The 13,942-nt window shown below is 41.9% G+C and overlaps 1 protein-coding gene across 5 annotated transcripts in view; it reads right to left on the bottom strand.

Annotated features, from left to right (window-relative positions):
• ANKRD26 (ankyrin repeat domain containing 26) overlaps positions 1-13,942 on the bottom strand; it is a 124,027-nt gene that overhangs the window by 22,929 nt on the left and 87,156 nt on the right. For all 5 annotated transcript variants that reach the window (XM_019485814.2, XM_019485807.2, XM_019485823.2 and 2 more), the window contains 4 exons: positions 12,920-13,061; positions 9,696-9,986; positions 8,549-8,784; positions 7,707-7,953 (listed from right to left, as the gene is read on the bottom strand). In XM_019485814.2, coding sequence (XP_019341359.1) covers positions 7,707-7,953; positions 8,549-8,784; positions 9,696-9,986; positions 12,920-13,061 — 916 coding nt within the window. The remainder of the gene's footprint in view (positions 1-7,706; positions 7,954-8,548; positions 8,785-9,695; positions 9,987-12,919; positions 13,062-13,942) is intronic.

Here is a 13,942-nt window from a genome sequence, read left to right as displayed (position 1 = left end):
CCATCAATTACTACCCTCTGGGTCCGACCCCGGAGCCAATTTTCCAGCCAGTGGATCGTGGGGGACCCAAGGCGACAATTGGCCAGTTTCTCCAAGAGACGATCATGGGACACCAGATCGAAGGCTTTTTTGAAGTCAAGATATATGACATCAATCTCATCTCCCTTGTCCAGGTGATAGGTCACCTGGTCGTAGAAGGAAATGAGATTGGTCAAGCAAGACCTACCCGCAACAAACCCGTGCTGGCTATCCCTTAAGATGTTGGCGTCGGCCAGTCCATTAAGGATGGCCTCCTTAATAAACTTTTCTAAGATCTTCCCCGGGATAGAAGTCAGGCTGATGGGCCTATAGTTAGCCGGATCCACTTTCCTCCCTTTCTTGAAGATAGGCACCACGTTGGCCTTCTTCCAGTCTTCGGGCACTACACCAGAGCGCCAAGAGTTTTCAAAGATCCGCGCTAGAGGCTGGGCTATGATGCTCGCCAGCTCCTCGAGTACCCTGGGGTGAAGATTGTCAGGGCCGGCTGACTTGAAGGTATCCAGCTTCTCAAGATGTTCCTTCACAAAGTCAGCATTAATGGAGGGCAGGGGATCACCCTCACCCGGACTTCCTGGCCCTGTAGCAGGCACAGGCGTCCCATGGGGCTGATGAAAGACCGACGCAAAGTACCTATTTAATAGGTTGGCTTTTTCCTGGGCGTCAGTTGTCAGTTGCCCCATCTGGTTCAGCAGGGGTCCAACGTTGCCCCTGCTTTTCCTCCGGCTCCCCACATATCTGAAAAAGGACTTTTTATTGTCCTTGATGCTCAAAGCTAGCTGGAGTTCAGTTGCAGCCTTGGCTTTCCTGGTCTGCTCCCTACAGGACCGGACCAGTGCAGAATAATCCTCCTTGGAGGTGACTCCCATCCTCTATCCTTTGTAGGCCTTTCTTTTTAGCCTCAGGAGGTCTGCTAGGTCCCTGGAGAGCCAGGGGGGCTGCTGTGCTCTCTTGCTGCCTTTCCTCCGAGATGGAATAGACTTAGTTTGTGCATTGAGGATCGCTCCCTTGAGGAGCAACCACTCTTCTTGAACTCCCCTCTCCCTGCGGTCACAGTCCCTTAGGGCCTCACTGACAAGCCTCCTGAGCTTGTCAAAGTTGGCTTTCCTGAAGTCAAGGACTTGCGTGTTGCTGACTGACTTGCCAGCTTTTCGGCGGATGGTGAAGGTGATCAGCTCGTGGTCGCTGTCACCCAGCTTCCCATCGATCACTATGTCGCCGACTAGGTCCTCCCCAGTAGCCAGCACCAGGTCGAGCAGCGCTTTGCCTCTCGTTGGCCCATAGACTTCTTGAGTCAGGTAGAGGTCATTCACGCACGAGAAGAAGCTCTGCGACCGCTCAGATTTTGCTGAGCGATCCTCCCACGAGATGTCTGGGTAATTGAAGTCACCCATGACAACCATGGTCCTGGAGCAAGCTGCCTCAGCCAGTTCCTGGGCAAACTCCTGGTCTAGCTCAGGACTTTGGGTGGGAGGTCTGTAATAGACTCCCACCATTGTGTCCCCTGTACCGTGTTCCCCATGGATTTTAACCCAGAGGGTCTCCAGCCGTCCACCCTGGTCGCCAATATCGGCTTGCAGGGACGCGTAGCTTTCCTTAACATAGAGAGCTACACCCCCGCCCCTTTTCTCTACACGATCCCTCCTGTACAGGGTATAGCCATCTATCCCCGTGGTCCAGTCATGGGTGGAGTCCCACCAGGTCTCCGTGATCCCTATGACATCGTAATTGTTTGCACTGAGCAGGAGGATGAGCTCCTCCTGCTTATTCCCCAAGCTCCTGGCATTTGTGTACAGGCAGGCAAGCGCCCCCTGGGGGGCTCCTTCCTTGCCCACAGATTTTACCAGGGCTGGGGCTGGGGCAGGCTCCCTTGAGTGCCATGATCCGCTGGCTTTGCAAGGATTGTTCAGCGGGCCAGCAGTGGCGGTCGTCCCCCCGTCCCCCAGCGGGCTTAGTTTAAAGCCCGGTGGAGCAGGTCAGCTAGTCTGGCTGAGAAGAGCCTCCTCCCTAGGGGAGAGAGGTGGAGACCATCTCTTCCCAGCAGCTCGCTGCCTCTCTCGCCAAAGAGCGGGCTGTGGTCATGAAAGCCAAGCCTTCCTGACGACACCAGCGCCGCAGTCTTTGGTTGACCACATAGATCCTCCTGTCCCTTCTCAGCCCATAGCCTGAGACTGGGAGGATCGACGAGAACACCACCTGTGCCCCCAGACCCTTAAGCCCCGCTCCCAAATCCCTGTAGCGCCTCATGTCCTGGCTGGGAGTGCTCCGAGCCGTGTCATTGGTGCCCACATGAATAAGGAGCATGGGATAGCGGTCTGTGGGTTTGAGGAGCTTGGGGATCCTCTCTGCAATGTCCCGGATGCGGGCCCCTGGGAAGCAGGAGACTTGCCGGGCTAAGGGGTCAGGGTGGCAGATTGGCCCCTCCGTCCCCTGATGAGCTGTTGCAACTGACCCTCAAAATCTCTACTGATGAAAGCCTATGCAATCTTTTTGTTTTTCCCTTATTTGAATCCTTAATTTAGAAATCTTAATCCAAAATTGTATTTTGTATTTTATTCTCTTAATTTTTCAGGCAAGACAGAGAGAAGATTATGATGATGAAATACTGTGTGGGAAAATAAAGTTTTGGTCTTCATTTGAAATACATTTTTTACTGAGCTGTTCTCTAGCAATGACTGCATGTGTCTCTATAAAACTTTGGTTTATTATCCAGCAAGATTTTTTTAAAGGAAAAAAACTTGACAAATAATTCTACTGAATAAAACCAATTGTTCAGGGAGCTGAGAAAATTGAGTGACATTAGGAAGTGATTAAAGATCCATAACTGCATGAAAAGCAAGCCAGAGGACTAATGCTCTGTGGCTTTACCTGATGAAAAGAAAGATGGACTAATATTGATGAAACTGGAGACCAGTTTCATATTCTGTTACAACATATGGCAGCTGATGTAAAATAACAAAGAAGATACTGCAGGATCTATCATAACAATATTCTGAGTGAAATGGGAAGAGAACAGAATGGTAAATTAATCTTGGATTTACCAGCTAACAGCTAAGGTTCTACCTACCATTACCTAGGAAAGGAAACTTTGTATTGGAATAAAAAGCTAAGCTTCCCCTAAAATTTTAGATTTTCCTATCAATAGGTAGAAAATACACTCACACACACACACACACACACACTTACTTTAATGACTGCTAACTGTCACACACTAAAGAGATGTAGGATCTAATTAATAAAAAGGTTGGAGAAATATTTTTTAAGATAGGTGAAGGGAATGTTATGAAGAGGAATACGATAAAATGAGGAAAGACAAATCAAATTTAGGCTGAATGCTAGAAAAAACAACTTCCTGACAATAGAGAGCCACCCGGATACCACATGAAGAACTGCTGCAGTACAGAAGAAACCCCCCAACGAATCGCACACCGCTGGTTATAACATATCAACCCCTCCCTCAAATCCATATGGAAAATCCTCAATTGCAACCCATGCTAGAAAGAGACCTTATTCTTAAACAGATCTTCCCAGAGCAACCCATCTGAGCCTTCAAACAAGCACCAAACCTCACTACCTCATCACCAGAAGCAAACTTTCTCAGGCCCACAACACACCAAATGGATCCAGACCATGCCATGACAAGAAATGCAAAACCTGCCAACATATCTGCACCACCCCCACAATTACTACACCCCACAACAGAGCCATCAGCATTCCCGGATCTTACAGCTGCACCTCCAGAAATGTAATACATCTCATCCAGTGCACCAAACGCCCTAACGGAAAATACGTAGGAGAGACCAAACAACAACTGAGCACCAGAATGAATGCACACTGCAAATCTATCAAAGACAAGAATACCCAATTACCGGTGGGGGCACATTTCTCACAAGAAAACCACTCTCTCTCCAATCTCTCAGTCCTGATCCTCAAAGGAAACTTACACAACACTTCCCAGAGACGAGCCTATGAACTCCACTTCATCAACCTCCTGGATACTAAAAATAATGGACTAAATATAGACCCTGGATTTATGACACATTATAACCTGCCTGACATCTGACTGCTCAGGTACCTCTCCACTATTCATCCCTTCTCCCTCCCTACCCAGCCTCTCTCTCACCCACTGACTCCTCAATCTACATCTTCACAGACTGTCTTGTACGCAATACCAGCCCAGCCTCTGGCTTCTTTACTTTTCATTCCATCCAGGAAGAGCGCGCACCAACTGCAGAGACTTCCTCAGCCTGACAAAGGGTTTTTAAACGCGAAAGCTTGCTTAAAATTTTTTTTCCAACTATTTTGTTGGATATTGTCTTTAGTTTCCTTTTCTTAATGAGACTGTTTAGATAGCTGTTTAAGCTATTTTAAAACAAAGGAGAAAAAAAACCATGGAACATGCATAGTTTCCTCCGATTTGTGCCATTATGTCAGATACAAAACAGGAAATTTGGTGAGGTCACAGTGCTTCTCTGTCGCTATGTTATATGGGAGGTTCTGGTTTCAATTTATCAGTCCTTAGGATAGGTGCTGATGTGGCCATCTCAACAGGTGGTGATGATGAATTTTTCAGCAGTCTAGGGCCACTCATTTTTCTAGTGTTTTTAGTTGTTGGACGTTCATATCTGTTTGAGGTGTTGGCAATTTGGATAATGCTGCCACCCCAGAACCCAGCATCTTCCTGGACATAAAGAAATGAAATCTGTGTGGGGCACCTGTGAAGATGATGACCAGTAAGGCCAGTCTGGTATGTTATACTGGTTTTGGCTCATTTGTGCATGGTCAGCCCAAGCACGCTAATGTTCTTCAAGAGTGATCTGGTGCAGGCTCTAGGGTTGCATTCAGACAGTAGCAGGGAGACATCTCTGCTTGATACTAAAGAGAAAGTATTGTTTGGCAACAGTGAATAGTATTTCTTGAATAATGGTAATGAAGGGTGATGTATCAGTTTCAACTCTAGAGCCAATGATGTCCCCAGAGAGAAACCAGATGGTCTTGTGGTCAGTGCCAGTGCTTTGTCAGGGTGGATATCAGTGGTGCTGGCTTACTGAGTGCCACTTCTTTGGCAGAGGACAGATGCTCAGTTCCTGGCATAAGAACATCTTTTCCTTTCTTTGTCTGAAACCATGCTATTTGGCCTTTACTTTTCACTTCTTCTCTCCTGGGGCACCAATGATGATGTTGGTGCTAGCGATGATGCCAAGGCTGCCACATCTGTTGACATTTTAGCAGTGCCAAACAGGTAACACTGCTAAAACAGTAGCTGGCTTGGTACTGAGATAAAGGCAGCTGATGCTAAGACAACTACTATAAATACATTTACGGCCAGTTCTAATAATGTTTTCTTTTCTGCTTTTGTTCCTACATCCTAGGTTATAGTGTCTGGGTGAAGGGTACTCAATGAGAATAAGCAAGGCTCTAGATTTCTTGAAGATGGAAATTTTCTCAGCGTCTGAGATGACATGCAGCAATTATGCAAGTAAGCAAGTAAGTACAGGTTCAGCTATGCATGACTAGTTTTTAATCCTCAGTAGGAAGGATTGGCACATCAATCTCTCATTAGGCATGTTGTCCTGTTCCTGACAGAAAATACCTTGATATTACCTATCAACACGGGGAATGATTCCACTAAAGGTTAGGCAGGACTTAAATCCCCAAAGTATATAAGTCTGCCATGGCAGTTGGCACCATGCCCAACCACAAAGATGGGTATCTTTTTGAGGGTAGGGAGTGGGGACAGGGGGGTTGGGGGACATAGAAATGAGAAGGATGATGGAGAGAGTGAAACAGTATTTCTTAAAACTATTTTTCAAGAGACAGTAACAGGTTCCAACCTGTTGCCACAGCTGATAAGAGAAAATTGCTCAGGGGGCACTTTATACATGTGAAGTAAACAACAACCCCCTGCCAACCCCCCTCCAAAATAGGACCCTGCTCCAGAAAAAAAAAACAACAGAGAAGAGGCAGTCTATTTAGGAAGAATTTGGCCTCCCTACCTTGAAAATAAGAAAGCTCGAAATATAAAATTTAACCCCCCCGCCTCCCCGAATCCAAACAATGCTTTGTAAATTTGTAAAGAGTACGCCGTGCCGCTAAAGGTAGTGGCTCTGGCACTGTGATGTCCTCCAGTTGTTTCCCTGGGTCTCTTAATCTGCCTTCTCTCTCTTATTGCCCTTCTTCCAAACACACCTTCCCTAGCATATTTGCCTGGAAGCTGGCCTGTTTACTGCTCACTGGCCCCAAAAGGTCCCATTTTTTCCTGCTTCTTCACAGCAAGCTGAAAGGCTCTAACTGCCTGCAAACCATTTACCCTGTTTGCAGCCCCTGTTTGCTGGCTCCCAGGTTGCTCAGAGTCTCCTTTTATACCCTGCTGGGCCTGAACTGGCTCCGCTCCCTCATTAGGGCTTCTGTCAAGCCCAGGCAGCAATTAGCAATCACTCAGCCAGCAATACTCCCAGCTTCTCAGCGCACACACCCCAAACACACACAGCCCACCAAACAACAGGGAGCTGGAGGTGAATCCAGGGCTTGTGGGACTGGGGATATCACACCCATGTGGTGCAGTGGGGCAGCGGAGGGCACCTGATGCAGCAGTGGAGGTGGAGGTGGGAAGTTGCCCATGTGGTGTATGGTCTGTGGCCCACACAGCATGTGGCTCCCAATTGTGCAGCCCCTGGGGGCTTAGAAGTTGGACAGCAGAGGCCTAGGGGAATCTGACCACTCAATTCAAGAACCTTTCCCTAGGAAATGAATGATTGTGCTGGTCCACTACGGAAACCTTGTTTGCAAATGGTACATACTGTTTAATGTTAGGTATTTTAACTGAAGTTGATATATAGTTAATCCACTTTAAGCCATAAATTGACTGAAATGAAAAGACCTAAAGTAATATTAAATCTACTTTAGAAGGTTTTAAGAATATTTTAATGAAATATACAATTGATCTGCACATTAAATTGATTTATAACTGATCATATTGAAGTTAATGACAATTTTGAAACCTATTGCCTATACAGAAAACCCTCGCTATTCACAGGTTCAGCATTCACGGTTTCATATATTTGCAAATGCTGAACCTGCATTTTAAATACGCTTACAGGAGTTCCACGCTTGCTGCCACTGGGCTCCTGCTGCCACATTCCCGCTGCCGCCACCAGAGCCGTGCTCCGCCACCCGCAATAGCAGTTCTGTGAAGGTACTATGGACCTCTTCTGTAGAATTTATGTATTCTTCTTTTAAATTAATGCTGATAGCTTTAGGATAATTTCATAATCTTTTCATCTAAACCCTTAATACAAATTATCTTGGTATAGAAATGCTTAACATGTCCCTGTGCTATGAGTTTCTTCATACATATATTCTTTAGAATTTTTTTTCTTCTTTTTAAGTGTAAAGTGTTGGATACTTTGTGGCAAGTGTGAATGCTCACTTGTAAATATGGTCTTATAACCCACAGTAAGTAGGAGTACTAATTTATTTTTTTCTTCCTAAACAAATAATATATATGTGTATTGTTTTCTTGATTAGTTATTGAAGCTTTTATAGAATTAGATTAATAGTATTAGGAAATGTTCACATTTAAAATTAATGTCCCTTAATTATATTAACTAAGACAATGGTGATATGAAGTACTCCAAATAGAGCTAAGAATGACATTTGGAATTGCTCACCTTAGCCAGATAAGCTTCCACTCTGTTTTTTGAAGATAATGCATTTCCAGCTGGATTTATAAAGCTTCCTCCAAGACCAAGACTTCTATTTAGTGCTAAATTGTTGCCGAGATTTCCAAGCTGAGCTGTATCCAGAACTGGACTTGCAGTCAGACTTCCATTTACAATGCTGTTGGCAATTAAAGATTTGCTCTTGTGACGCTCATGGAGGAGTTTAGCATTGGCCTCTGCTAGCCTGTCATTAGCTCTATAAAAAGTTAAGAAGCATGCAAACATTTTCTGTTAATTATTTCACCACCACAACTGAATTATCTGATCACTGAGATAATCTATTCTTTTTCAACTAGAATGTGGCTGTTCAAAAATATTTATCCTGGATGTCCCAAGTCACAGGCTAGTACTCTAACAATTGGATAATACATCCTTTCAAAGAAGGCTGATCCTGGGAAGTGCTGAGAGAGAAACAGCATATAATTACCTCACAAGAGGGAGCTTATTTATTCAGAAGTCAACTTTTACATTCAAATATGGATTTGGGCCTATAATACAATAAATAATTTCTTTCTTACCATGAACAAAGAAGAAATTACTGTATAACAGCCAAAAGATAAAAATTGAAAAAAAATACATATTGCACTTTATACAAATTAAATATATTTCTACTACTTATAGAATATCAAATCAAGTTACTCATTACTAACGGAAAATGTATTGCTTTCTACAAATGCCCAGTCTTTATGCACATCATGTGGTATAGGTCCAGCTGTGAGAGGTTTTAGGAGATAAATTTAATAATGGGTAAAATTAACAATTTATCTTTTGGTTTAAAGGCTTTGACTCACCTTTCTAATTTACTTGCCAAGGATTTTCTAATTTTTAATTCCTCCATATACAGGTCTTTGTACCTTTCCAATTCTGTCTGGGTGGACTCCTTTTGCAAAATGCTGTCTTGCTGAGTGTTTTTTATTCTAGCAAGTTCAGATTCCAGATCTCTCATTCTGTGCTCCAGTTGGTTTCTCAGAGAAGCATTATTAGTAGTTCTTATTTGTTCTAATGTCTCTTGGGAGGCTGCCTGTGTCTAAAGCAAATCATATTATCTTAATAAATCAAAAAGCAAAGATGAATTTTCCTCCTTGTGAGATTCTCAAACACAACTTAAGTACACCAGTTTACTCAGGGAACTATTATTCCTTAGTGCCAACACTAAAGAATGGAGAACTCTAAAATCACTACACAAAAGAATGACTTCAGCTTAGAAAGAAACTCTCTTAATAGGCTGTTGTTACATCAAATCTGATATTCAATTGGCAGTCTAACTCCAGCTCCAATCCCAGGGCTGGTGAAAGAGTTACAAATATTTTACAAACTCATGCATATAATACTTTCAGAAAGTAAATAATTATTGGAAACCAAAAAAGTTATTTTGTTACTTGTGTTTTATCAACATTTGGTCTTCAGAATAGACACGGTTTAGGCATATAAAATCATCTGCTATGGCAAGTTTGAGTACCAATGACCCTTAGAGCATACATGTATCATTTTGCATCCACTCACAAAGAATAAAAAAAGCCCTATCCTTTTAAACGTCCTCTAATTTCTTTCTCCTTCTAGGAGCTGATGAATGACAGCCTAAAGAACAGGGGAGGGAAGGTTATTGTGCTCTGTAAAATAAATATAGAGAACAAAAAGGTTATTTGCTAAGGTTTTTGGATACTATTCCTCTATGTGGAAGACAGGCTGGAAGTCCTCTTCCTGGTAAAAAAAAGTCAGTTTGGGATGGGCTTTGTGACAGAATGACCTGCTGGCACTATAGAAAAGGAATCAAAGATTGTGCCCAAATTTTCTTTTCTTTATATTTTTTCTTCATCTCTGTCTCCAGTTCCTCAATTACTATACTAGAAACATCTAAAAAATAACATTTTCCACTATTAAATAAATGTAAAATAAATATAAAGCTTGTACAAAGCACCAAGTAGTAAATATATTAACCTGCAAAAATAAATTTACTTCTTCTAGTTTTTGTCTTATTTCTTGTCTGGCTCGTTCTTCAATCTCTCTTTTATAGTGTTCTATTTGATTGTGGTCCATCATATTCGTTTCTACATGGCGTTTGAGGTTAGCAACTTCTTCTTCCAACTGCCATTTATTCTTTTCCAGCTTTTCATGATTCTTATGTAGTATCTTCATAGAAGACAACTGTTCTCGCAAATCATGATTTGCAGATTCTAACTGTGTAGATTTTTTTGACTCTGTTTTCAGCTGCTGGGATAGTTCATCTATCTGCATACATTGAGAAAAAACTGAACTTAGTTATCAAACAGAGCTCAAAATCTTCTACTCTGTGAGTTTGTGAAAAGTATCAGTCGAAATATTTTACAATCCAGAGTATGTGAAATGAACAAAAACTATTCTAAACATTTTAAATAGTACATCTGTTAAACAGTTTCTCAAAGGGTTGCTTAAGACCACTTCCTTTGTCTTCTACCCTATGCAGTAGTTCACATAAATACTTCAGAACCATCCCTGCAAAAAACCAAAAACCTTAGCTCCCAAATCAAAGGCAGTTTACTCACATACTTGGGCTTTGAATACACTGGTCTCATTATTTACTGGGTCTACTCAAATGCTCAAAGGTAAGCAAGTACATAACTATAGTTGGGGCCTTATATGTTAAATATCAAAATGCATACATCAATTTAAAAACTGTTAAATAGGATAGTTAGAATATCAAAGTCTTCACAGGATGCATCTACATGTGAAATTAGCATGATGCAATAAACAGTGTGAAGTTTGTGCTGGAGTTTATTGCTCCTGGGTGCAGTGTTTACACGTGCATCTGGGACTGCAGCATATTGAGCCAGGGCAGCACAGTCCTGGCTGGCAGGAAGTCCCAGGGGTCAACCTGCCAGCCTGGGGCTGCTTCAACTAGGCTCAATGTGCTGCAGAGGTATTGGCTGGGGCATGAGGCTACTACAATGCAGGGCTCACCAACAGGCAGCTCCGTGCTGTAGCACACTTGTGCCCCAGTCAGCATCTACACATGCATTGCAATGAAGTAAGTAACACCACCATAGGATACTACTTGTATTGGACAGTACTAACCTATGGCAGAGTTAATTAGTTAACTCCAGCATAATAGCTCTGCACATTGTAGACAGAGATGCTTTAGTGAGGAACTAATTAGGCAACTCCAAAGTAAGCACCTCATGTAGATTCCCCCACTAGCACTTTAATAGAGAAGGAAAAAAAAATTAAGGTATTTTTCTTACAATAATTTAGAAGACAAGGTCAGATTTTTCATTCTGAAATTAGATTAAAACTGACTGAAAAAAGGTTTCTATTCTCTGTCACTAATTCATATACTTCTTGTTATACTCATTTAAATTTTTAAAAAGGCCAAGAAATCAGATGAGTATGTATACGATTGAAAATATTCATAGACGGTCTCAAATGTCTAATTCCAGGACTGTATTCATCTTCATAAAATAACTGCAAGAGAAGTAATTTATGTATGAATTCCCCTCCTTTCCACTCAAATAAGTATTACCACTGTAAAGAAGCCATACAAATAATATTTTTTAATTTATAAAAATACACTGATGTGAAGGCACTTAATGCAGTACAATAATATATGATAAAATTATTTACTTACAGATATCAAAAACACAGCACATTAGCAACAGAGTTACATTCATTAACATAGGAAGGAAAGTTAGTAGAGAAGGTCCTAGCTAGGAAACAAAAGCTGTATTTCCAAATGCTAGGTAAATGGTGGCGATAAAATACACCCCAGCAGTCTTTCCTGCCCAAGTGCAGGGGGGCTGGACCCAATGATCTTGTAAGGACCCTTCTAGCCCCTCACATCTATGAAACTATGAAACTCGTAGGAAATGCTTTCAGGTATTCAGCACAACAGATGTGGACCAAAACACATATCAACCACTGTATTTTCTTGCATATAACATGTATCAAATTAGTTGCTGGAAGTTTTGCATGCATGTTTTAGGTGAGGAAATATGGTAATAACAGCTACTATAGCAGGAGCATTTGCCAAGGGAAAGAGAAAGTAATACTGTACCTACTGCACAGGAGGTAGAACACTGAGCATGTAGGACTCTCAGAAGAGCACTTTGTCTTTTCCCCTGGAGAGGCTTGTGCTGGAGAAGCTGCAACCAACACAACAAAAACCTCTGCCCCAGCTTTGGAGCTGAGCCCTGGGGGCTGGGGCAGAAACTCCTGCTGAATCAGCTAGGTGGGTCCTCAGATGACTCTAGAACTGCTCCTGCCTAGGATCTGGTGCTCAGCTAACCTGACACATGCTCAGCTTGAGAAAAGAAGAGGGGCTTGGCAGTCTGGCTTAGCCAGTAGCACCTGCCTCATCCTTCAGCTACAGTACAGTAGCAGCCATATGTTTTGCTCATAACCTGCTGCAGCTGCCTCTTCCCTGAAAAAATACTGTACTTACCAGTATTTTCAAGGAAAGATCTTTTTTCCTTCATTCTGCCTTTTAAAAATAATGGGTGTAACTTATTTTGGTGTTTGCTTTATATGAGAAAATACAGTAAATTCCACATCCAATGGACCACCTTGTCTGCTAACACAAGGATTGATTGTGGAATCCCTAACAGGCGGATTGGACCAGAGCACTAATATGTGATAAAACAAGGCTAAAAATATGGTTTTGAATATAGCCAAGTTTATACAGTAATTAATTTACCAATGCATTAATATTATTAATCCTGTTGTAGATAAATTAGTCATTTAGCATTCAGTGGAGATACAACTGTCCATGTGAAAAACGGATTTTTTTTTACCCATAATTCTTCTTTGAAGCTGAAAGCTGTACTTACATAAGTCTACATTCCTTATTAATCTTTTACTAGAGTTGCAGAGCTAATATATGGGGAGAATGTAATATTATGTGCCTTTTTGTCATACCTCTTCCTCAAAAGAAACTTATGCTCACAATATATTAGCGACTCAACAGATGCTACAGGTCTACAAGGGATACATCAACTACTTCAAAAGCATCATTATATAATTTTTCTTAAAAGTCACTAGCTATAAGAACAAAGAGACAGTTAGCTATGTTAGTCTGAAGTCAGGCAGAAGGTGCAAATCTACCATCTATAAGAACAAAAACACACTTAAATATAGCCACAATTCTAAAAGGGACATACACAGAGTGACAAGTTTCAAGCAACAGAACCTACCTTTGTTTTTAATCTACTAACTTCACCATCCATTTCAGAATATTTGTTCTTCAATTCTCCTTGGAAACTAAACTGCAACTCACTTTCTTTGCTCTCATATTCTTTTAATTTCTTCTTAGCTGTTTTTAGAAGTTTCTTGATTCTGCATAGCAAATACAATGGAAAGACAAATAAAACCCATCTTCTCCATAACTGCCCATTAGGCATTTTAATAATTTTGATAATAATTTAACTATTATCAAATCCCCCCTCAATTTTCTCTTCCCCAGACTAGCTGACCCTAGCTCTTTCACCCTTTCCTCAAACAGCGTGCGTCCCAGATCCCTAACAATTTTGTTCCTCTCCAGTGGATTCTTTCTAATCTAGCCACGTTCTTCTTGAAATGTAGGGCCCAAAGCTACACACAATACTCCAGGTGAGGCCTCACCAGGACTGAACAGAGAGAAAGAATCACTTTCTTTGATTTGCAAGAGACACTACTGTTAATACAATCCAGTACGGTGTTGGCCTTTTTGCAACAAGAACAGTGTTGGTTCCTTTTCATCTTATAGTCTGCTGTAACTCCCAGGTCCTTCTCTGTAGTACTGCAGCCTAACTAACCATTTTCCAGTCTGCATCTGTGCATGCAATTATTGCATCCCAAATGCAGGACTCTGTACTTGTCCCTGTTGAATTTAATCTGATTGAGTGCAGGCTATTTCTCCATTTTATCCAAGTCATTCTGGATCACAACCCTACCCTCCAGACTGCCTGCAACTCCATCCAACTTGGTGTCATCCATAAATTTGCTAAGCATGCACCCAATATCATCATCCAGATCATTAATAAAGTTATTAAACAATATTGGAGTAAGGTGCCTTGTCTTTCCCCATCAGAGAAAGCTACACAGCACAACAGATCAGTCCAATGTATTTTGCACTATTCTGTAATTGGGTTACTCAGCTGCATAAGTGAACATTTATTCGCATGCCACACACCCTTAAATAAGTCTCTCACATTATTTTGGGAAGGCAGAATGAAGAA

Source organism: Alligator mississippiensis, chromosome 5 (genome assembly GCF_030867095.1).
Source record: "Alligator mississippiensis isolate rAllMis1 chromosome 5, rAllMis1, whole genome shotgun sequence".
In the NCBI taxonomy this organism is placed as follows: Eukaryota; Metazoa; Chordata; order Crocodylia; family Alligatoridae; genus Alligator; species Alligator mississippiensis.
This window is presented reverse-complemented; position numbering and strand designations above follow the sequence as displayed.